This window comes from Prionailurus viverrinus, chromosome C1 (genome assembly GCF_022837055.1).
Source record: "Prionailurus viverrinus isolate Anna chromosome C1, UM_Priviv_1.0, whole genome shotgun sequence".
Lineage (NCBI taxonomy): Eukaryota > Metazoa > Chordata > Mammalia > Carnivora > Felidae > Prionailurus > Prionailurus viverrinus.
Window position 1 is genome coordinate 98395628 of NC_062568.1, and position 23883 is coordinate 98419510.

At 52.5% G+C, this 23883-nt stretch overlaps 2 protein-coding genes across 3 annotated transcripts in view; one reads left to right on the forward strand and one right to left on the reverse strand.

The window, feature by feature from the left end:
• Positions 1 to 1174: 1174 nt before the first annotated feature.
• Positions 1175 to 9034, forward strand: TMEM37 (transmembrane protein 37). Its single transcript, XM_047871371.1, has 2 exons — positions 1175 to 1429; positions 7694 to 9034. The coding sequence occupies exons 1-2, from the start codon at positions 1409 to 1411 to the stop codon at positions 8264 to 8266; spliced, it is 594 nt and encodes a 197-aa protein (XP_047727327.1). The 5' UTR covers positions 1175 to 1408; the 3' UTR covers positions 8267 to 9034.
• Positions 9035 to 10667: 1633 nt separating this feature from the next.
• Positions 10668 to 23883, reverse strand: part of SCTR (secretin receptor) — a 77550-nt gene continuing 64334 nt past the window's right edge. Inside the window, exons 8-13 of one of the 2 annotated variants that reach the window (XM_047873658.1) lie at positions 23020 to 23080; positions 22634 to 22703; positions 18617 to 18708; positions 17066 to 17192; positions 12175 to 12216; positions 10668 to 11095 (exon numbers count right to left, since the gene is read on the reverse strand). In XM_047873658.1, coding sequence (XP_047729614.1) covers positions 10925 to 11095; positions 12175 to 12216; positions 17066 to 17192; positions 18617 to 18708; positions 22634 to 22703; positions 23020 to 23080 — 563 coding nt within the window. In that variant the 3' untranslated portion in view covers positions 10668 to 10924. Of the gene's footprint in view, positions 11096 to 12174; positions 12217 to 12689; positions 12763 to 17065; positions 17193 to 18616; positions 18709 to 22633; positions 22704 to 23019; positions 23081 to 23883 lie in introns of those variants that run through there. The other variant, XM_047873657.1, reaches the window with a different exon arrangement.

Here is a 23883-nt window from a genome sequence, read left to right on the forward strand (position 1 = left end):
GGGACTCAAAAGGAACATCTAAGTGGGAGATTCAGACCACTGTAACTTTCCCCCTTTCTCACATGGCTTTCTGGGTTTTCTTAGCATCTAGAGATTTTCAGGTCCAGGAGAAGCGTCGTTATTTCAAATAGCCTTGGGTAAAGTCACCAGGAAGCTGCCTGCCTGCCTGATTGAGCCCAATCATTTCATTTCAGTTAAGGAGACAGAGGGTCTCGCTTTGCCTTAAGCAGAAGTCGCCCTCCTCATCAACACACAGCCCCCTAAAACTGCGGAGGGAAAGAAGGGTCTTAGTCTGGAATTTGTTGCCACTCCATTCCGGTGTGGGGACTTTATGGGCTGCCTCCTTTGGAACTCAGGCCCCGTCAAAAGTTGAGGAAGCAAGGGGCACCTGGGTGGCTCAGTTGGTTAAGCGACGCACTTCAGCTCAGATCATGATCTCATGGTTCGTGAGTTTGAGCCCTGTGTCGGGCTCTGTGCTGACAGCTCGGAGCCTGGAGCCTGCTTCGGATTCTGTGTCTCCCTCTCTCTGCCCCTTACCCGCTCACACTCTGTCTCTCTCTCAAAAATCAATAAACATTAAAATTAAAGTCTCTCTCTCAAAAATAAATAAACATTAAAATTAAAAAAAAAAAAAGTCGAGGAAGCACAATGCCTTGTTGTATTTGCCTTTTCAATGGTCCCTGAGGCCAGGAGGGGAGCAGGCTTGTATATCCCCCTCCGGGGAGGAGAACAGTGATGCAGGGATGGCTCCAGAAGGTCCCACTCCGTTTACACATACTAAGGGCCTCGCAAGACCCCGATCTTTCACAAATGTTTTACTTCTTATCCCTGGCTCAGAGACGTTTAACAAGCAGCCCAAGGCCACACAGCGGGTGGTTGAAAGCAGCAGAGCCCGGGCGCGTGCCTAGTCTCTCTGGACCTTAGCGCCTCCTCCGGACAAGCTGGGGCTGGGGCGGACTCCTCCGGCGCCCGCCTGGCCCTCCCTCGAGCAATCAGAGTCCCAGATGTCGACGCCCCAGGTTCAGGAGCGGGGAAGTAACTCCCGCCCCGAAGTTAGCCGGGTCGGCCCTGCCCCGAGAGCCGGATGCTCCTCCCTCATTCTCGGGGGACCCCTGCCGGCTCGGGCAGGGTTCGCGCCCACAGGGTCCCGAACCCTCCTCCTCGCCCCTGCCCGGGGGCTCGTCCGGGCCGCCCGCGCTGACTCAGCGTAAGCCGAGTCGCGGAGGGCGGCGGGGTCAGACGCGCCCGCCCCCGGCTCCCCGGATCCGCTTTGATTGCCCCCTCCCTCTCCCCCGCCCTCCAGCCGCCCCGCTCCGCCCCCCGGGAGGGGTGCCGGGCCCCGAGCTGACGGCGCTGCGGAGCGGCCGGAGGGCGCGAGGAGGAGCGCGCGGCGGAGCACGGGCGCAGCATGACTGCCATCGCGGTGCAGGTAACCCCGGGAACCCGGCGGGGCGCTGGGCCGGCTGCCCCCCGACCCTCCCGGAGCGGTCCGGGGGTCTGCCCCACCGGGAGGTGGGAAGGGACTTTGCGCGGAACCCCGGATCCCCGCCTTGCCGGTCTTCTGTTGCAAGCTTGTGGGGTTCGGAGGCAGGTGGGCGGGAAGCAACCTGGGGGGCGCTGCCCCCCCCCCCTCCCCCGACGCTGTTCCTGCAGCGCGGTCTCCTCTGGCCTCCGCTCGGGGCCCTGCTAGCACCCGAGGCCCCCAAGCTTCTTGCGGTGGATTTTTCTGCCTCTCTTTGGGGTCACCAGTAGCTATGAGTAGGCTTTCCAGAGGGGTCCTTTTTAAAAAGGAGAGGCGCGTCTGGGGTGGAGGATGGACGCAGTCCACTTGCAGAGTGAGGCTTGTCTCACATAACATGAAGATGCGACTCCGGGGAAGCCAGAACTTTCTCGGGCGGGGGCTAGAAAGACCATCTCTCTGCTTCTCCAAACGCATCTGGGGTGCTGGGGCGGGGACAGACTCACTGGGGCGCGCAGGCACTTAAGAGAGAAGGTTGTAGGGGCGCCTGGGTGGCTTAGTCAGTTAAGTGGGGGACTTCGGCTTAGGTCCAGATCTCGGGGTTAGGGAGTTTGAACCCCTCACCGGGCTCTGTGCTGACAGCTCCGAGCCTAGAGCCTGCTTGGGATTCTGTCTCCCTCTCTCTCTCTGCCCCTCCCCTGCTCGCACTCTGTCTCTGTCGCAAAACTAAATAAAAACCAGTTTTAAAAATTAAAATAAAAGAGAGAGAGAGAGAAGGTTGTGGCGAGGGGAGGGAGAGGGACTCGCATCCCCAAAGGTCTGACTTCTTACATTGGTGCAAGATGTTTTTGTTGGCCCAGAACCTACGCGTTCCTGCCCCCTGCTCTCTGGTGCGTTGCTGTCCAAAGGCAAGTCAGTGGCGCGACCGCTAGCTACCAGGCGAGCAAGCTGCTTCTCCGCGGAGGCATTTCACCAGCTCGCCTCCCCCAGAGTCTTCTGGCTGGAACCTTCTAACGATTAGAGAGGCTCAGTTGACTTTGCCTGCAAATGCCCAGACCGCCCCCCCCCCCCGCCCCCAGCTGTGACTCTGGTAGACGCTGTTCCGCCCAATTTATAGACAAAATAACTGAGGCCCAGAGGTGAAGTAACTTGCTCACAGTAGCCAGCCAAACGACATAGTCGAGATTCAAAACAGGACTTCTTGGCTGCAAATCGTACCTGCCCTTTCCACTTTTGACTAACAGGAGAAATCGTAGCCACCCCCCAAGCCCCCGGACACAGGCGTTTGGAGAAGGACGGCGGGTTGCATCGAGTCCCTTGTCTTTGTTTTCCTTCATAATCTTGAGTCTTGATGAGGGAGCATCTGGGACAGGCCCTGGGAAGAAGGGGACTGGCAGTGAGGAGGGTGGGACCGGGTGTGGTCTCTCCCCTCGAGAAGCCCGAGAGGTGCAGCTGCAGATCCTTGTAAATCCTTGTAAACAAGGATTTAGAAGACATATCTGGAAGTGAGTGCTAAATTAAGAGGTGCAGAAGCTGCAAGCTGGATTAACTGGCAGGGGCGTCGTGTGCTGGGCCCAGAGGGGCCTGAAGTCTGGCAGCAGGTGGAGGGGACCTAGTAAGCGGAGGAAGAGGGGGAGGCCGTGGGATAGGCCTTGGGAGCTGGATAGGCTGTGGGAGCTCGCGGGTGATGGCTCAAGCCCGGAGCCTCTGCCCCAAGGGTGGGGCGCTGTCCCAGCATGACTCTAGTCATGGCTGCCTAGTAGCCCCTTAAATCAGCCCCAGGGACTGTTGTAAGCACTTGAAGTGATAGCTCATTCCAGCCCCACCAGACAACCAGCGGAGGTAGATGATGTTATCTTCATTTATAGGGGAGGAAACCCAGAGAAAGAGGGGATAAATAACATGCCCGGGGACAGAGAGCTAAAAAGCAGGCCGGCGGGGGTCATGCAGGCCAGTGCAGGCGCGGGCTGTGGCCCTAAGGACAGTGGCTGGCCAACTCTTTAGGAAACTGGTGAAGAAATTTCTGGTGAATAATGACAGGGGCCTGGCCTGGGCCTGCACAGAGTGGGCAGTGAGACTAGAGGCAAGTATGGAGGCGGGGGCTGGGGACGTGAAGGATGAGTAGTGAGGGGGGGCAGGTGGGGTCCTGGGGGATTGCGGAAGGGAAGCCCTTAGCCTTGGACTCAGTGGCCCAGGAGTGTCAAGTGACCCTGTCCTACAGATCATAGAAATCATTGAGGGTTAGAGAGGGAAAAGAGAAACACTCACATTTTTTTCCTCCGAGGAAAGGAGATTAAAGTTCCTTGCTCAAGGTCCCACAGCTGCAGGCGGGCAGGGCGGGAGCAAGACCCGACTGCCTTGGTTCCCTCTTGTCCACTGGCCCTCCACTGACCACACTGCTACCAGCTGCCTCTCCAGGAGAGGGTTTCAGGCCCTAGCTCACTGAAGGCCAGTGGAGCTGCCAACAGTGACCAGTGTGGTGCAGGGTGGTGAGGAATGAAGACTCCAATATATATTATTATTGTTACTCATGTTATCAATAGTTCCCCAACACCTTTATATGCTGTCTTTTAATTCTTGGGAGTTTTCTTGGTGATCAGAGTTTCTTTGTTTTTTGTTTGTTTTTTAAAGTTTATTTGAGAGACAGCGTGAGCAGGGGGAGGACAGAGAGAGAGAGAGAGAGAGTGAGAACGAATCCCAAGCAGGCTCTGCACTGTCTGTCAATCACAGAGCCGTCCTTGGGGCTCGACCCCACAAACTGTGAGATCACCACCTGAGCCGAAATCAAGAGTTGGTCACTTAACCCACTGAGCCACCCAGGCCCCCTGACGATCAGAGAATTTAAAGGAGGCCCTGCTTTGAGGTGGGAGGGGGAAGAAATGAACTGACGTGAGCTGTCTTCTCTTTGATCCCAGTGTGATGGGCCGGGAGACTAAAGTCCAGTCTGTGCCCAAGGAAGGTGGGGCTGAGGGAGGGATGGGACATACCTGTTGTCTAGACAGCGTGATGTCTAGGGTCAAAAGGTTTCTGGGTCCTGTGTTCTGTGACTTGATTGAGGCCTTGCTTCCAGGGCTCTCCCATCCTAGGACCTTACCAGCCAACTTCTAGGGGCATTGTAACCCGGCCAGGTACCTTCATGGCTCTTGCTTTCCTGCGGCGGTCACCTACCCCATTTTGTAGATGAAAAACCCAAGGGCCAAAGAGGTTAAGAAGCTGCCCAAGGCCAAACACCTTTAATGGTTTGTAGACACAGAGGTTTCAAATTTTCCTTGGGTTGTTTCCTAGTAGTCAAGCTGTTTTTTTATGATGAAATGCAACACAGACTCCTGGACTACCAATGTGTCCAGGTGGTAAGAAGGACCTGTCGTGGGGGCGCCTGGGTGGCTCAGTCGGTTAGGCGTCCAACTTCAGCTCTGGTCACAATCTCGTGGTTCATGAGTTCGAGCCCCGCATCGGGCTCTGTGCTGACAGTTCAGAGCCTGGAGCCTGCTTCGGATTATGTGTCTCCCTCTCTGTGCTCCACCCACCCCCCCCAACCCCTGCTCGTGCTTGTTTGCTCTCTCTCTCTCTCTCAAAAATTAAGAAAAGAAAAAAAAAAAAAAAAAAAAAAGAATGACCTGTTGTGGCTGAGTGAGGACAGGGCCCGAGCTGGCCAACTCAGCTTCCCCTATTCCCCTCCTGCGGCACCTAGAACCCTGCATAGGAGGCAAGGGGAGTTGGGGCCCTGACCCCTGGGGCATCCCTCTACACTGGCTACTCCTTCCTCTCACCAGTAATACTGAGCCCCTAACCAAAGACCCTGTACCTGGAAGGTCCCAGTCGGTATTTATTGGCTGAATGCATCCTGGACATTATACGTTTGTCCAGGCAGCCATAACAGGCTTTATTGTGATTTAGGTGAGAGATCTTGGGTAAGTCATCTGGCCTCTGGGTGACATGGTTTGCCTCTTTATGCCACCTCCCCACTCTGCCCCCCCCCCCTCCGCCCCCATGGGAGCTTCCTACTCTGCCAACCTCACAGGTTTGAGTAAAACAAGCCCCTGCTTAGGCAGAAGTGCTGAAAGCAAACCAGGTCCTTATTCATGTATCCCTGGGGCAGAAAATTCACGGTGGCTCCCACTTAGGTGGGCAGGTCAGCAACCGGTCTGATGTTCCTGCTGGCCCTCTGACCGAAGCAGGAGTCTCCTAGAGCGTGGCTTTGCTTCCTGTCCCTCCCTGAAAAGCATGACCCAGACTTGCCTCCATTTGCACATGTATAGGGTGCACCCCATAGTCCCTGTTCAGTTTCCCAGCAGTGACAGAGCCCCATGAGCTGTCTGCTTACCTCCCAAAGCGGGGTGTAACCTGCTTCCATAGGCACTGTCAAGGGGGTAATTTATGACGGGGCAGGAGATTCGTTTAAAGGGAGCTCCAGGGGGGGCCAGGTGGCTCAGTCTGTCAAGTATCCAACTCTTTTTTTTTTTTTTTTTTTTTTAATTTTTTTTTCAACGTTAATTTATTTTTGGGACAGAGAGAGACAGAGCATGAACGGGGGAGGGGCAGAGAGAGAGGGAGACACAGAATCGGAAAGAGGCTCCAGGCTCTGAGCCATCAGCCCAGAGCCTGACGCGGGGCTCGAACTCCCGGACCGCGATATCATGACCTGGCTGAAGTCGGATGCTTAACCGACTGCGCCACCCAGGCGCCCCAAGTATCCAATTCTTGATTTCAGCTGAGGTCATGATCTCGAGTTTCCTGCTCTGCACCAGCATGTGGTCTCTCTCTAAGAAATAGGTAAATAAACTTTCAAAAAAGCGGGGGGCTGGGGCAGGAGTTTCAGATGGAAGTGACAGTGGTTGCAGACCTCCTGAATGCCCAGGACAAGCACTGTGCCAGGTACTGGGGACGCAGCCGTGCCTGCATGGGAGGCCCTGCCCTCTTAGTGAGCGGTGTCTGTGTGAGCTAGACAACATATAAGCACAAATCAAAAGGAAATGGATGACTGGTGGTCGGATCAGAGAAGAAAACAGGGTTCCTGACAGGAGGGAACCTGGTTTGGCTGGGGAGGCAGGACAGATCTCTGTGAGGAAGTGACATTTCCACTGAGACATGAAGAATGGAGAAAAGGAGACAGTCGGGGGAAGACTCTTGTAGGCAGAGGGACCAGTAGGTCTGAGGAAGAAAGTTCTGGGCTTGTCCTTGGGCCTAGAACGAGTGCGGCCGTGTCTGAGTGAGGGGGCCAGGAAGCGTGTGCTGGGAGGTGAAGCAGGAGGGGGAGGCAGGGCAGAAGGTGCAGGGCTTATGGTGTGACGTAAGGAGTTTGATTCTTCAAAGTGTTTCTCTTTTTATTTTTTGCTTTCTGGGTTGGGGAGGGGACCCATGCCTGGGTGGTGTCCCCGGGCTGTGAGATAAGGGACACCTCACCGGACGCCTGGCCCAGCTTGCCAGAAGAGAGGGGTGGGTGCACTCTTCCAGGGCTGCAACTAGAGGCTGAGGGAGAGCCTCCGTGGCTCCCCCACGCCCAGAAGCTGCTAGACAGTTCAGTTGGCCAGCGCTGGGTGGGGTTCAGGTTCAGGCTGAGCAAGACTAAAGGGTAAGGTGCAAACATCGCTTTCGGTACTGAGGAAAACAAGGTAATAACACCTAGCCTGGAATGTGCAGAACCAGCTGGGTGGAGAGTAGGGTGAAACTGAAGTCTACTGGGAAATCCTGGGAGAGGGAAAATGGAGCCTTGTATTCGAAGGCTAAGTAAAAAAAAAAAAAAAAAAAAAGGAATACTAATATTCCAGTGCTTTTAACAACCTTCACAGTGCTTTAGGCAGGGTTCTTGCTTTGCATACAAAGAAACCCACAGGGCGCTGCAAGTTCAAGGTCACACTGGCCTGGTCTGACAAGTTTTCTGAATTCTGAACAGACTAGGATCTGCCACCTTGCTGGTCAGTAGAATTTGGATTTCTTCTTCATAAAGATCGTTAGAGAAAGAAAGGTCGGGGAACCCTTCGTGCCTGGTGAATAGCTGGACAGTCCGTGCTTCTGGGTCTTGAACAGAGGACAGGGAGCAGGTGGAGTGGGGGAAGGGCTCCCCAAGAAGGCGGGTCTGTGCTGCAAGTTAAGGAGGGGCTGGGAGGGAGGGAAGCTACTTGCAAAGGTGGGCGTCCCAAGCTTCCCAGGGGACGGCAACAGAAAATAAGGCTATGGGAAGCCGGGAGCGTGGGCAAGGGTTTCCCCTGACATGCCATCTGTGGTGTCTTCTAGGCCCAGAGGCTGCTGGCCCGGCGGAGGCCCCAGCGGCCCTTCTTGGAATCCTTCATCCGGGTCCTCATCATTGTGTGCGCCGCCCTGGCCCTGGTCCTCTCCTCCGTCTCCATCTGCGATGGCCACTGGCTGCTGGCTGAGGACCGCCTCTTTGGGCTCTGGCACTTCTGCACTTCCTCCAACCAGACGGGGCCACGCTGCCTCAGGGACCTGAGTCAGGCCCACGTGCCCGGGCTGGCCGTGGGCATGGTCCTGGCCCGCAGCGTGGGCGCCTTGGCTGTGGTGGTCGCCATTTTGGGCCTGGAGCTCCTCATGGTGTCCCAGGTGTGTGAAGACCTCCACTCACGGCGCAAGTGGGCTGTGGGCTGTGTCCTCCTCCTCCTCTCTTTCATCCTCTCGTCCGGGGGGCTCCTGAGTTTCGTGATCCTCCTCTGGAACCAGGTCACACTCATCGGTTTCACCCTGATGTTCTGGTGCGAGTTCACGGCCTCCTTCCTCTTCTTTCTGAATGCCATCAGTGGCCTTCACGTCAACAGCATCACCCATCCCTGGAGCCAACCAAGGAAGTTTTAGGCCTCCCTCCTAAATCCGAGGACGTCAGGTTCTACAAGAAAGTGTGGTCAAGACGGGACTTTTTCAACACGTGACCTCTGATGGGGGTAGGGGTGGGACCGTGACCTTGAAACTGCTGCTGCTTAGTCCATAACATTTTGGTGGTTGGCCAGAACCAGCCCAGTGGCCTTTGCAGCTGGCCTGCAGAGGTCAGGAGCGTCCCTCGGGCCACCAGCTGCACAGCCTTAGCCAAGTTATTAGGATGTTGATTTTAGAAGTTAACACATTTTAAGACTCTTTTCTTGAATCCTTCTTCCCAGGATGGGACTAGATTAGGAAGCAGCTTGCGTGACTGGTGCCTGGGCTGGTTGCACAGCTAAGTGAAGTTCACCCTTGTTTTATTGACTGTGTGCCAGGGTAGGGGCAGGTGGGTCCCTGGGATCCCCTGGGGCTGCCCAGAGCAGATCATTCTTCCAGCTAAGCATATCCAGTCAGTGCCTAGGACTTTCTTCCACCAGCCCAAAGGACCTCTGTGCACCTTTCCTTGCTATAGCTTTGGTCATGTTATTGAGGATTCCCTCAATGTTTTGCACATAATAGGTTTTTAAACCATTTGACTTGATTTGAACCCTGCCTTTGCAGTGGGTGGGGGGGGGCATAATCCATGAATAACCTCAGCCGCCAGCAGCCGGCCATCTCTGCTGTCTGTGGGAATCCTGCCTTAATTCTTCGAACCAGCTTCCCAGGATGGCCCACCAACCTTCCAATACACAGTCCTCCTTGAGGCGAGCATGTGTGCGTGTCTGTCTTTGGCAAGGGTCAGACGGCCTCAAGGTACCATTTTTGGCTCCCAGAGCACATATCTGGACCTGCTGGACTCCAGGGGGTAAAGGGGACTTGCCTACACTTGTAAATGATTACCACCCGTCCTGGGGATGAGTGCAGGTGAAGGGGACCAGGAACCAGTGGAGAGTTCCATCCTTGCTGGCAAATCTGCGTTTTTGTGCAGCCAACTGCCCCCTTCCCAGTTTCTTTTCTGCCCAGTAGCTTCAATCATTTCATTCCACACTAGCCCCTTCCCCCTCCACCTGGTCCATCCTGGCTGCTGGTCACTGTATGGGTTTTTGGTCTCTTGCCCCACCCTTATTACTGCAGGTGCCCTTTCTGGGTGCTTCTATCTATCCCTTGTGGCTTTTTTTTTTTTTTAATTTTTTAAACTTGAAGTTTAAAAGCACAAGTGGGGAAGAGTGGAGAGGAGACAATACTGAGCAGGCTCTGCGTTGGCTCTCAGCACAGAGCCCAATGCAGGGCCCCAACTCCTGAACCGTAAGATCATGACCCAAGCCCAGATCAAGACGCTTAACCAACTGAGCCACCCAGGCACCCCTGTAGCTTTTTAAAAACTTCTATTTCCAAATGCATGTGGAGTCCATGGAGATCAAGAAAGATGTCATGGGCCAGCCAGTTTTTCAGAGAGCAGAGCTCATCAACCATACAGGCTGGGTTCTTGGCCCTGGAAAATAAGCACCTGGGCTTTCACTCCAGAGACCCTTCACAAGGTACAAAGGGGTGACTTCCTTGTCTCTGCAGTGGGGAGATGCAGGGGTGGGAAGCCAGGGCCCAGGAGGGGACAGCACTTGTCCAAGGTCCCCCACCAGCAAGATGCCTTTTCCTTTATGTTGGGGCTTCTGTCCAGAATGCTTTCCCCTGAACACTAATAGGCTGTGTTTTGTAAAAGGGTTCAAATAGTCCCATTTAATCCTCACACGGCTGGTGGGAGAGGGAGTGCCAATAGTCCAGGAAACTAAAATCCAAAGACAAAAAGGGGAGACAGATCCCCATGGGACAGGGAGACAGGCCCTTGCCCCCCTGCCTAGGAGTGAAGACAGACACAGCCTTGGAGCACAGGGATTTGAACCCCAAAGCCCTGGACTGAACTTGTGCCCCTGCTTGCTGAGTATCTTGGGCAAGTCACAGGACCTTCATGAACCTGTTTCTTTTTCTGCCCAATGGAATCCTGCCCCCTTCCTGGCTATTCTGCCTCTTGGGCTGCAGGTGACTGTGAAAGAGGAGGCACGGGAGGGTGCCTTGTACCCTGTTGGGTTACTAAAAGGAAGCTGGGGGTCTTGGCGTCTCTCTTGGCTTCACTGACATGGTCAGGTTAATCCAGTTGTCTTGAGGCTCTAGGGTAAGAGCTACTGGACAGGTGAGTTGTAGTGAGGGATAAGGAGGGTCCATCTAGGGCCAAGGGTCTTGACTGCCATGTTTCCTGGGCTTCGAGCTTATTCCTGCAGGAAGGGGTAGGGAAGGCCAGCCTCAGCATCCTTCACCTTGTGTCTCGAGGGCTAAAGGAGAGCGGGCAATTACATACCAGACCCATCCCAGCTACCGTTTATTTCCCTGCCTTCTGGAACCCTTGAACTGCCCTTCGCATAACACAACAGACCCAAATCCCAGGCCCTCGTCCTGCCCCACGGTGCCTGTGCTTTGATCAGTTCTGAGGAATTCTCACCACAGCCCCCTCCCCAACCCGAGGCCCAGAGGAGGGGAGTTCTTGGTCACAGGAGAAAAGCCTATGATGTCTGCTGAGAAGACCGATACGGACTGTCCTGCAGCAATGTCTAGCCTTCTCGTGACCCATCTTGGTCTCTGTCCCGTGCGTGGCCCTGCTGCAGCCTCTCAGATGACACTGGCCCTGCAGGTGCCCCCGCTCTGCTCTGAGGTGCTGGCCTTGGTGCTGTGGGTGAGGCCGCTGGTACCATTGCTGAAGGTGGAGTTGAGGGCCACGGGGCGCAGTAGAAACTCACGGACGTGCCACTGCCGCCACTTCTTCTGAACCTCCAGCTGCACCTGCCCCCAGAGACCCAGCCATCAGTGGAGGAGAGAAGAACCGACCTTGTACCCTCAGTCCCATTCACCCCCCCCCACCCCCACCCCGGGACCTCAGCATAGTCCCACGACTCGTATCTTCCCCCTCTCCTGCAGGCCCCTCAGATTGGCCATTTCCGGCCCCAACATCCAGTAGGTATTGAGGGCCCCTCTCTCCTGGACACTTTCACCTTCAATCTTGCCGCCTGGGTCCCAAGGAAGGGGCTTAGAGCTGTCTCACAAATTCCAGAACTCCAGAATTAATCAGGTCATCACCTGGGACAAACTGGACTCCTTCCCATGAAGCCTCCCTAGCTCACAACTTAATCTGGGAGCCCGGGAGTTGCTCTTTGGAAATGTCCTCCACGGTGCCCAGCTGTAGCAGCCCAAACCTTTGAAGCCAGGCTTCATGCTTGAGTTTTGGAAAACAGGTTATTCCCATTCAAGTGTGGCGAACCAGTTTGATGGTCGACAGTTCTAGAAAGGCCTTACTTGTGTGAAGGACTGTATTCAACTAGTGGTTGGGCTGCTTCTGTGTGTGTCCTCCCCCAACTGCTCTGCGCAGGAGCAGAGACTTCATAGTAAGTGTCTGGCCCTCCCAGGAGTCCACACTCATTTGGAGGGTCCTTGAGGATGGATTTGCTGTTACTGCCTCTGTGCCATTTTACAGATGGGAACACTGAGGCCCATTGAAGGGCAGTGGGCAGTGAGCAGGGTCACCCACCAGGCAAAGCAGCAGTGCAGTCGGGAGCCCGGGTTCTTGTTGGGGTGCCCGTACTTCCCTCTTTCCTGGACTTGCTCTAGGGTAAGAACCTCTTGGAGAGAGCTTGTTAAACATTTTCAGGCTCCAGCCCAGACATACAGAATCCCCCTTGTGCTGAACGGAGGGTCGTGCGCAGTAACTGTGTGAACTAGGCTTCTGGGTGCTTCGATGTTCCCACGAAGTGAGCTCAGGAGACCCAGCCCGCACCCCACCTCTCCCCGCCACCTTTTCCGGGGAGCTCCTCAACAGGGATCCAGTGGCTAGGAAGCTCCTCTCTCCAGGCCAGCTGAGAACTCACCTCCCCATTGAGGAAGCAGTACAGGACGGCCACCACCAGGCCCTGCGGGGGGGGGGGGGGGGGGGGCGGGTGGCAAGACAGCAGGGGTCAGTGCAGGTACTCCTGTACCCAGCCTCCCTTCAGCTTCCCCCCCACGTCCTTGAATTGCCAGCCCCAGGCTCACTTCTCCCCAGAAGGCGTCCCAGAGCCTTCTCACACCTCTCACCTCGGGGAATTAGGGCTACCTCCTCTGAGCCCCTTACTGTACCCCTGGCTCTGCTGGCATCATCCAGCATAGACTCAGCTCCTTGGGGCAAGAGCAGGACCCCTTTTGTCTGTGAGCCCAGTGTCCAGCGTCGGGCATTGGACACCTGTGGTTCCAGCAACCACAGAGTAGAAGCTGCTAACTTGGGCCCGTGGGGACCAGGCCAGTCCCCTGAGTTAGTAAGGCGGGCCATCTGGGAGAAGCAGAGACTGGTGGCGCCCAAAGCGCACTGTCCCTCAGGTAGGGGGAGGGGCCGGCCCCTGCGAGACCCTGGGCCTGGTGCGGGCTCATGTTCAAGATCAGCTGGAAATCCGGAGGCGGTCCACCACGGCCAGCTCTTCACACTGAAACACGAATGTGTGAATGTGAAATCAGCAAAGCCCGCGTGCTGGTGCTGGCCTGCCAAAGGACCTCCCCGTATTACATCTCCTTGGTTAGGGGCCTCGGGGCTGTATGCACTCTATGTTCTCTGGTGTGATGGAGGTCTGTGCCTGTCAGGACCCTTCCTCACTAGTATCTGCAGCTTCTGTTTTCCCAGTGGTCCTGGCACGGAGCTCGGCCAGGGACTCCAGTCTTGAGATGCAGGGTTCGGAGGCCAAGAGGCCTGCTGGGGACCATAAGCCAAGGGCAGGGTCTCTGCAGTGCTTACGTCCTGCTCACCTCCTCAGGGACCCCTCGGGTCAGCCTGCCCTTCCTTCTGCCCTGCAGCTTCCCTGGCTGGTGGGCACCCTTCCCCTCAGAGGTCTGTGTGCCATAGCGCTGACCTCAGGGGGGCTCCCCTCCCCTTCCCGGTCCCATCCAGACCTGCCTTTACCTACTTACCACATTGGAAAGGACCCCAGAGGATGATGAACCAGCCCAGCTATGGTGGACTTAATACATACAATGGCTCAGGGCTGTTGGCATTTTAACAGTGACAAAACTCAAGGATTTGCTTTAGAATATCAGGCATCGGGGACTGCTACGCAGAACGGAGACCATTTGGGGGAAGTGGGCGGCAGGAACGCCTACTCAAGGCTGCAGTTTCCAAATTCTGTAGCACGTTAGGATCGCCTGGGAGCTTTTGCCTAGGTTACCCCAAATCCGAATGCCTGAGGACGGATGATCTCAGACTGGGGCACCTGGGAGGCTCAGTCAAGTGTCTGATTCTTGATTTCATCTCAGGTCATGATCACATGGTGAAATCAAGTCCTGTATTGGGCTCTGTGCTGGACATGGAGCCTACTTGAAAATCTGTCTCTGAAAATCTGTCTCCTTTCTCTGCCCCTCCTCCACCCCTCTCTCTGTCTCAAAAAAAAAAAAAAAAAAATCCCAGGTGGTTCTCCGGCATTCTCACCTGGGAGCCTCTGTCAGCAGATGGAAAAGTCAGGCTTTAAGGTGAGACAACTAGATGTGGAGTTGTCTGACCTACATAACCGTGGGGTTCTGGGCTCTAGGGGCTTCATTGAATCCTTGCCAAAGCCCTAGGGGGGAGGGGGAGGACCCCGATTTTACAGGTGAGGGAACTGGGTCACAGGGGTTTAGGCAGGACTGGCCCCGTGCTTGGCCCAGAGCCGGTGGTCAGGCTGCTGGCTGTGGATGGCGCCCACCTCATGGGGCCCGGGGGTGCCTGGGCCTCCAAGATCCGGAGACACATTTTCACAGTTCAGGTGAGGGCCAGAGCCCCGGGTGAGGGAGAGTGAGTTGTGCCCCAGGTACATATAGGGCTGGCCTCCTACAGCCAGCGAGTTTAAGAAATTCCACAGTTTTGGGGGCGCCTGGGTGGCTCAGTCGGTTGAGCGTCCAGCTTGGGCTCAGGTCATGATCTCGCAGTCTGTGAGTTCGAGCCCCGCGTCGGGCTCTGTGCTGACAGCTCAGAGCCTGGAGCCTGTTTCAGATTCTGTGTCTCCCTCTCTCTGACCCTCCCCCCGTTCATGCTCTGTCTCTCTCTGTCTCAGAAATAAATAAACATTAAAAAAAAATTTTTTTTTAAATAAAAAAAAAGAAATTCCACAGTTTTTATACAATCATTAAAAATGAAGTCTTTGAAGAATTTTAGTGATGTGGAGGCAACAGGAAGATAGAGAATTAGAACACACAAGATAGGACACCACACATTAAAAAAAAAAAAAAAGGGAAACCACACATAGCATGACCTCAATTATATAAGCTGTGTGTACATAAGTGTCTTCCTGGATAGAAAAGAGACTTTAAAGAAAAGAAAAAAAAAAAGACGTAGAAGAAAACCCACCATCATTTTTAGCAGATTATTTCTGGGGCCATGAAATTATGGATGATTTTTTTTTCTTTTTTAACGGTTCCTTATTTTCCAAATTTTCTACAACAACTCTTACGTGTACAATCAGAAAAAGCCAGAAGTATATGACAGGGTGCCTGGGTGACTCAGTCGGTTAAGTGTCCGACTCTTGATTTCAGCTCAGGTCACGATCTCACGGTTCGTGAGATCGAGCCCCGCGTGGGGCTCAGTGCCGACAGCACAGAGCCTGCTTGGGATTCTCTCTCTCAAAATAAACATTAAAATAAAAGTATATGCCGTTGATAATGTATTGTGGTTCTGTGTGTGTTCGTTCAGCCCCTGTCTTTTAGAGATTCGGACTAGAATATTCACCTTTGAATAAAACAGTCTTTGATTTGATTAAAATGAGGGGGGACATGGTGGAGGAAGCAGCTGGGGACAGACATGAAACATACCCGCCTTGAGTGGGCAATGACTACATGGGGACTCACTATCTACTATTCTCTTTAACATATGGAAGAAACTTTCTATAATATAGAATTTTTAAAATATATACATTATATAAAATACACATGGGTAATAGATAATCAAGTGATATATGTTTGTGTGTGAGCAAAGTTTAAAAAAACCTTAACGATCCATTTTCTTTGTCAACATAGAATGTTTCTGTGAGAACATTCTGAAAGTGCTTTTGGGTTTTCTCTTGACAAGCCATTTCCTTAGAGAGAAACCAAATGGCCCAGCCCCAGCCACAAGCCCCAACTCCAGGGGACGGGAAGTTCCCTTTCTGTGCAGGGAGGCAGACACGGGTATCTGTGCTCTCATTGAGGTCACTACCCACTTCTGGAAGCCAGGTCATGGCCTTCCACCCATGTGGACCTGGAATCCCCCACCTGCTGAATGGGCCATTGTGAGCCCAGCCTTCCCACACATTACAAGAGCAGGTGGACATGGAAACTCTGGATGAAGAAACGAAGAATGTGGATTACATAAGAGGCTGGGTTCTCTGGAGCCTGGGGCACCGTCAGGGAGCTCTGGGCAGAGGGGACAGCCCTGGGGTAGGGTCTGAAGGCAGGGTGTGGAGAAGACCGGACTCTACTCAATGACGTGTGCCCAGCGATGTGTCCTCCCCGGAACCTGAAAGTGACAGAAGAGTGACCCCGGCCTCACCCACCCTGAACTGAACTCAGGCAACAAGGGAGACTCTGAGCCCCGTCCTGAGACCAAAGCCTCCCCAGTGAGGAGGACTTTGCAGGATAATCAATCTTGTTGCGGACAGGTTGGCTTCTTTAGGAAAATCCACTGGGAGAAATTTCTCTCAGGCCCTGAAGCCTATAATCTCTCTAGGCTCTTCCTGGGAATTTGCTTGTTTCCATTGCGGGTATTATAAATCTTAGAACAGACTGTGTTTCTGTTTTTGCTCCGGCTACTGGAAATCTCTAAGTTCTCCCACCTTCCTAGCACTCTCCTGAATTTGCTTCTCTGTATGAACTCAATTTTGGTTTTTATTTTTATTTTTTTCACTGATCCTTCGCTACCTTTTTTTTTTCTTTTCTTTTTTTGTCCTCTGTATGGTTTTCCTGAAAGCTACATCATATTATTTTTGGAAGGAGACAGCTATGAGTAAACAAAGTAACACTGTGATGTTTGGGATTCATGTTAAGAGTCCTTCTGTCTAAACACGTTTACTGTTTTGTTTTTAAGCCTCACAACATCTCGAATGAATAGGTAGGTGCTTTCTTCCCTCACTTTCTTTCTTCCTTTTTTTTTTTTAGGTTGGGTATTATTCTCAGTAACTTGTGTAGGCATGCAAGTTTCAAAGAGTCAAATGATTGCTGTCACAAAACAACAGCAGCCTCCTAACACCCCTGCCCCCCATTTCCTGTTCCTCAGAGGCAACTACTTGGAATTCTTTTCACTGGTTCTGAAAAATATGCTGATGATGCTACTTCTGGATTTTTCGGTTTGGGGCATTTTTTATGGACTTCCCAGTATGAAGACGAAGATACTATTCTCTTTCAGATGCCCTCTCCCTCATTCCCACAATGTTCCTCTTCCTGCCCTGCTTTTTGATGGCTCAGCCATAGCCCTCAGCACTAAGGCTATTTTGACTACATATAAACTGTGGAGAGGTGTGCAATGCAGTATGTGGGGTTATTTTTCCCTTTCATCTTCCCTGGAGTCAGTCTCTCTCCTTAGTTTTACCTCCCACCCCCATCTGACTGGTAGGGAACTTGGGTCCCACAGCACAGTGAGGTCCTGCCCAGCTTCTCTTGCATGTCGGCCAAAGCAGGCACCCCAAAACCCCCTGCTGGACCCTTCTGGGAAGACCTGGCTTGCCGCCTCTGTGGTCTCCATTTCTCTTTAAGGAAAGAGAGAACTCCCGAAAGTCACAGTCCCGCGAAACTTACCTGGAACGAGCCAAGGGCCAATTCAAAGAACAGCTGGACCTCCATGGCATCTTCTGGGGAGAAGGCGAAGATGATGTAGTGGACTCCGAAGAGGGGGATCAGCAGGAGGGTAGACTTGGCCAGGCGCCTACAGACACAGACCCAGACCCGCTGCGGTGTCCTGCTCCCTTCCCCTAGGGCGCAGCTCCACACACCCAACCTGCCTGACTGCAGGAGGCCAGCGGAGGGCCCCCCCCCCAACCTTTGTGGTTTGACTTTTCATTCTAGAGAATTTCTAACTCCCACATACCCACCACCCATGGCCAGTCCCCAAAATACCTGATTACGCACCCCTATCGGGAAATAACATTTGGACACAAACCCACCCAAACAACTTTATTATTTATAAATGATGTGCATGTGTTATTTAACATATTATTCACAAAGCCAGGATTCTTTTTTTTTTTTTTTTTTATAATAAATACCTATAAGGAGATGTGCTTTTTTTTTCTTCCCAGATTAGGGTCGCTACATTTAGCAAATAAAAAATACAGGATGCCCACTTCAATTTGAATTTCAGATAAACAAAGGATCATATTTTTTTGAGTAAGTAACTAAAACACTATTTGTTGGTTATCCAAAATTCACACTGAACTGGGCATCCTGTACTCTATCTTGCAGCTTTATCCTGAATCCCCGGCTCCAGCTTACTCTGGACACCACAGCTCTAAAGATGTCCTGGAGAATCTGTCACCAAGTAATCCAACTCACTGCCGGATTCTCAAAGCTCAGAACCTCACAGAGAAACCCCTTGCTGGACACTGATTTGTCTTTAACCGTTCTCCAGCTCCAATTCATAAATTGAAGCCCTAACTGCAGGACCTCAGAAATACCTATCTCTGCTTGCAGATAGGACCTAAAAAGAGGTGATTAAGTTAAAAGGAGGTTGTTAGGATGGGACCTTAGTCCAATCAACTGGCGTCCTTTTAAGAAGAGGAAGAGACACCTCTGAGCACAGACAAAAGGACCCAGGGAGAAGGCAGCCATCTACAAGGCAAGGAGAGGGGCCTCAGAGGAAACCAGTCCTGCCGGCACCTTGACCTTGGGTTTCCAGCCTCCAGAACTGCCAGTTTCTTTTCTTTAAGCCACCCAGTGTGTGGTTATGTTATGGTAGACCTAGCAAACTAATACAGCATCTCCCTTCAACATCTTAAAGGTTTCAGAGTATTTCTGGATCACATATCTTGAAAATCTGATGAAGGCCATTCTCCCTTGAACAATACACAGACCTATATTGATGTCCTTGAAGCCGGGTCCCCGAAACCCATCAGGAGAGTCCCTGGCGTTGCCCCAAGCACAAATCTCTGCTTCCTGGGATCCTGAGAGATTTCTTATCTTCCCACCACTGGGGCAGCCTTCTCAGGCTGCACAAAGGACCCATCCCACCCCCCACCCTGCCCCCATTCCTATTTACATTTGTAACCTCCCAGGAACTAGGTCCAGTTGGGTAAACAATAGGTGCTCAGGAAATACGTGCTGACTGAGCAAGCCTTGTCTTTGCCTTCCACTTACTTATAATGGTTCGCTTCATTTCCTCTTGTCTCTTGGGTTCTCAGTTTTCTCATCAGGATTCTTAGGATGTTTATAAAAAGGATGAAATTAATCTGTAAAACACAAGACAGAGGTGGGGCTGAAGGTGATCGCCACCCCTCCAGGCCCCTGACCCCTGGACCTGAGGGCAGAGAAGGCACTGCAGGCCACACCCGAGATTGCACCACTGTGCCTCCCCTCACCTGCCCCACAGTCCTGGGGGAGCAAACCTATGGGAGGGGATGACTGACCCGGCACCCGCTCCTACCCCCCGGGGCTGCTGGAGCTCTGAGGTCTGCTCAGTTGCCATCAGGGATTATTCACACTGGGGGTGCATTGAAACCCCTGGGGACCTTGTTAAAAGGCAGGTTTCAAGTGACCTGAAAGTCTATATTTCCATCAAGCTCTAGATGATGTCAAAGCTGGTCCTCGACTACACTTTGAGTAGCACGGCTTTCTTCCAGCAGAGGTTTTGTTGTTGTCATTTTAATGTTTATTTATTTTGAGAGAGAGAGAGAGAGAGAAAGCTCAAACAGGGGAGGGGCAGAGAGACGGGGTGAGAGAGAATCCCAAGCAGGTTCTGCACTGCCAGTGCAGAGCCCGATGTGGGGCTCGAACTTACGAGCCCTGAGATCATGACCTCAGCCAAAACCAACAGGCAGATGCTTAACAACTGAGCCACCCAGGTGCCCCACCAGCAGAGGTTCTTAAGGTTTAGGGTATTGACTGGGGGGTGGGGGTGGGGTCCCAAGGCTATAGGTCAGTAAATCTGGGGTGGAGCCCAAGAATTTGCACTTTCAACAAGCTTCCAGGTGATGGTGAAGCTGCCGGCCTGGGGACCATACTTTGAGAACCACTGCCTCAGAGCCTTATAGCCTCACTTTGCAGTTCAATCACCAACTCCAGGAAGCCACCCTTGATCACCTCTCTTTTCCTGATATATTGCAGTGAGGGATCATGTCGCTGTGTAAGCACCTGAAATGTTTGAAAGAGGACAAACGCATGCGTCTGTCAAACTTGTGCATGTCCACATATCCGCCAGTCCCAATCCCAACTTCCTAAAGGACAGGAATGTAGTCTGTTTATTTCTCTTGGTGTTGCCTTCCCGGAGCCCAGTGCCAGAATGTTATAAAGATGCCCACACGGTGGTACCTCTCCTCCTCTCTCACCCACCCACGGGCTCCAGCACCATTTACAGAAGCAGGGATCAGTGGGCTCGGCCAGCCGGGCACCCTCATTGTTCACACAAACAGCCTGGGGCCACAAGACAAGGATTAGAGGCCTGTCAGGACTCCTAGCCCAGCTGCTTCTTCAGGAATATGCTTCTCAGCTTGTTTGTTTATGCCTCTTGCTCAGAGCTGGCTATGCATGGTGTATATGAATAAAAGCTTTTTTTTTCCATTTATTTTTTGTCTTAGAGTTGGATTCAATCTAATAGGAAGCACTGGAAGGCAAAAAAAAAAAAAAAATTCTCTAAGATCCCAAGAATGAGTCCCAAATAGTGAAATTCCAGGCCCTGTGACCAACTGGTTGGGAGGTTTTTATTTTGTTTCGTTTTGTTTTTTTAAGTTCTTACTTAAGTAGTCTTTGCACCCAATGTGGGGCTCAAACTCATGACCCTGAGATCAAGAGTCATAGCTCTTCCTTTTTTCTTTTTTTTTTTTTTAAGATAAAACCTTTTATATTTTTCTTTCTTTATTTTTTATGTTGATTTATTTTTGAAAGAGAGAGAGACAGAGACTGAGCATGAGTGGGGAGGGCCAGAGACAGAGAGGGAGACACAGAATCCAAAGCAGGCTCCAGGCTCTGAGCTGTCAGCACAGAGCCCGACGTGGAGCTCGAACCCACAAGCTGTGAGATCACGACCTGAGCCGAAGTCAGACACCGAACTGACTGAGCCACTCAGGTGCCCCATTCACATGCTCTTCCAATCGAGCCATCCAGGTGCCCTTGTTGGGAGATACGTTGCATCAGGAGTATCCACCAAACATTCAATCACTAGACAGACCCAGTCCCATGAAATCTGCCAGGACACTGGGGCCCACCGTCCCTCTGCTGGGGCTCTCCTGGGCTGGGCTGTCAGATTACCAGAATTATAGCAAGGAAACTGGCCTAACTGAATGAGGAAATGCCCTCCTGTGGGAATATCATGCAGCACATTGGTTCATTAGATAATTTCAAAGGACATGGGACACCTCCCATCTCTTGCTAAGTGAAAAACCAAACTAGAATACAAAACTATATCAAGCATTTTGAAAAAAGTATGTTTTTCCTCAAAGAAAAAGGAAAGAAAAGCACATGTGTATTCACTGTGTGTATCTAGGTGCTAAAAGTACGTGTGATTTTATTCCCTTTTGAAAAACAGACTTTGTATCTTCCAACTTTTCTTTTTACATGAAGTCTATTATTTAGAAAAAGGGGGTGGGCACACCTATGTGGCTCAGTCAGTTAGGCATCGACTCGTGATTTTGGCTCGGGTCATGATCTCCCAGTCGTGGGATCAAGCCCCGAGTAGGGCTATGTGCTGACAGCATGGAGCCTGCTTGAGATTCTTTCTCTCCCCCTTTCTCTCTCTGCCCCTTCCCCGTTCACGCATGTGTACTCACTTTCTGTCTCAAAATAAATACACAAGCTTTTAAAAAATGCTCAAAAGGGGCACCTGGGTGGCTCAGTCAGTTGCACCTACAAGTTTAGCTCAAGTCAGGATCTCATGGTTTGCGAGTTCGAGCCCCGCATCGGGCTCACTGCTCTCAGCCTGTCGGCACAGAGCCCTCTTCGGATCCCCTGTTCCCCTCTCTCTGCCCCTCCCCCCACCTCCAAAAAAAATTTTTTTAATGTTAAAAAAGAAAAAAGGAGGGAGGTCATGGGATGGCGGGATGGCTCCCTCCCCCCAACTGCCCTTAGAAGGTCACCAGCCAGCCAGTGGAAGAGGATGGGCTGCTGCCCTGTGTGGCACCCCCACCCCGCCCCAGAGAGCCCATGAAGGGCACTGCCTGTCAACTGGTCCTGTAGCCATGGGGTCCCCCTGAACCCTGCGCCCGGCTGAGGGGCTGATTCCATCCAGGAGACAACCCGAGGGTGTCCCCCGTCCTCTGTCCCCCTATTTCATATCCACACCCACAGGCTCAGCTCCAGGGCTCTCAACCCTGACTGCAGAGTACAAGCACCTGAGAACTTAAACCAGAGATTGGTGTCCGGGCCCCTCCCCAGAACAACGAGAGCAGAATCTCTGGTCCTCAGTATTTTTTTTTTTAAATGTTTATTGATTTACTTTGAGGAAGAAACGGGGAGAGGGACAGAGACAGAGTGGGAGAGACAATCCCAAGCAGGCTTCGCCTGTCAGCGCAGAGCCTGATGCAGGGCTCCAACTCACAAACCGTGATATCATGAGCTGAGCTGAAATCGAGTCGGACGCTCATCGACTGAGGAACCCGGGCGCTCTGGCCATCAGTATTGTTAAACAGCTCCCAGGTGATTCTGAAGGGCATCCTAGTTGAGACCCTCTGGGTTCCCTGTCCCTAAGTCACTCTTGTATCTCCTCCCCACCCCTCCCAACAGCACCCTGAGGGCCCAAGACCATGCCTCACTCAGCTTTCCTCAGCTCCCTGCCTATGATCCCAGCTCAATGATTCTTCCCAGTGACAAGGGGATGCCTAGAAAACAGATCAGGACAGGACCCAAAGATCTGAAGGGGGGGGGGGGGGTGGTTTCAGCACAGAGCCAGCCAGGTTAGGGCAAGGAGCTCGGCTAATCACATTTCAGTGGCTACTCACAGACCAAAGGGAGTTACATAACCTCCTAACTGCCCCTCCCACTTCCATCCGCCATTCTTCAGGGGGCGGAGCTTCTAGACCCTCCTGCACCCCGACAACCTCTGGAAGTTCTGTGGTTGATCCCTCCCCGCACCAGGAGGAAGCCCTGTCTCTTGGCCTTTTGTCCAGGCCAGTCACTGTTTCCCTCTCTCCCATTGGAGCCCAGCTCAGGAAGATGGCCACTCACCAGGATGGAGAGGATCACAGGCCCTCGAATGACCCACCAGATGGACGCGTTGGCGTTGATGTCCCAGCACCTGTGGACAGCCAGGCTCCGTTAGGCGTGGAGAGCTGAGCTGACCTGGAAAGGCTAGTCCTCTGAGGAGCCCTTTGTATGAATGGCCCATGCTGGTGACCCTGAGCAATGCGGCTGTGTGCCCAGTGCTATCAGAACCGACTCTCCCCTCTGGCTCAGAGCATGTCTGAGGCTGACGATGCCTCCAGAGAGCTCGCCTGTGGCCCCCAGTTTGAAAAACAGGCCTCTCCTAGATAGCTCCCAATAAGTGTCCATCCTGTTCGAAGAGCTGGATGATATAAAATACTCTCCTGTTACCTCTCCTTCAAGCAGCTTACCCAACATCTTCCAGAAAGTGCCTGCTGATGGCCCACGAAGCAACAAAGACAGCTGGGGAACCTGAAGAATAAAAGCAAAGGGAGGAATGGGAGAGAGGGGACTCAGTTTTCAACACCCGCACAGGGACAGGACAGTTACCCCAGCCCAGTAGTGAACAGGTGCATGGAACCCCCTAGGAAATCCTGTGCAAATAGGTAGCCTCCTGCTTCAAGGGTGGCAGGGACGCCCTGGGAACTGAGGACGCCCTGGGCATCAGATGGATCCTGAAGGCCACGAGGGGCTCCGGGGCTCCTGGGAGCCCAGGCCAGACTCAGGAGGGCCTCTGCCGGGAAGAGAAGGCTGAAGTGATGGTCTACACCTGTGCTGTTAGTGACCACTTGCCACATGTCGCGAGTGAGTACTTGATATGTGGCTGGTCCCAGGGGAGATGTGCTGTAAGTGCAAGACACCGGATTTTGAAGATTTGTGGGAATAAAAGAATGTGAAGTGTGTTAATTTTTATGTTAATTGTATGTTGAAATGATAGTATTTTTACACTGGGCTAAATGAAATATATTATTACGATTAATTTCACCTGTTTCTTTTTACTGGGTTTACTGTGGCTACTGGAAATTTGCATTTATTTTTTTAAGTTTATTTTGAGAGAGAGAGAGTGGAGGAGGGGCAGAGAGAGAGGGATAGAGAAAGAATCCCAAGCAGGGAAGCCCGATGCAGGGCTTGAACTCCCAACCCGCGAGATCATGACCTGAGCCAAGACGGACACTTAACCAACAGAGCCACCCAGGTACCCCTAGAAGATTTTCTGTTATATATGTGGCCCATTCTATTTCTTTTTAAGTTCATTTATTTTGAGGGAGAATGAA

Excerpts from the sequence above, each read along its gene's own strand:
- TMEM37 (XM_047871371.1), top strand. The coding sequence starts at position 1,409 with ATGACTGCCATCGCGGTGCAG. Across the intron at positions 1,430-7,693 it reads TGACTGCCATCGCGGTGCAG|GCCCAGAGGCTGCTGGCCCG; the intron begins GTAACCCCGGGA and ends GGTGTCTTCTAG.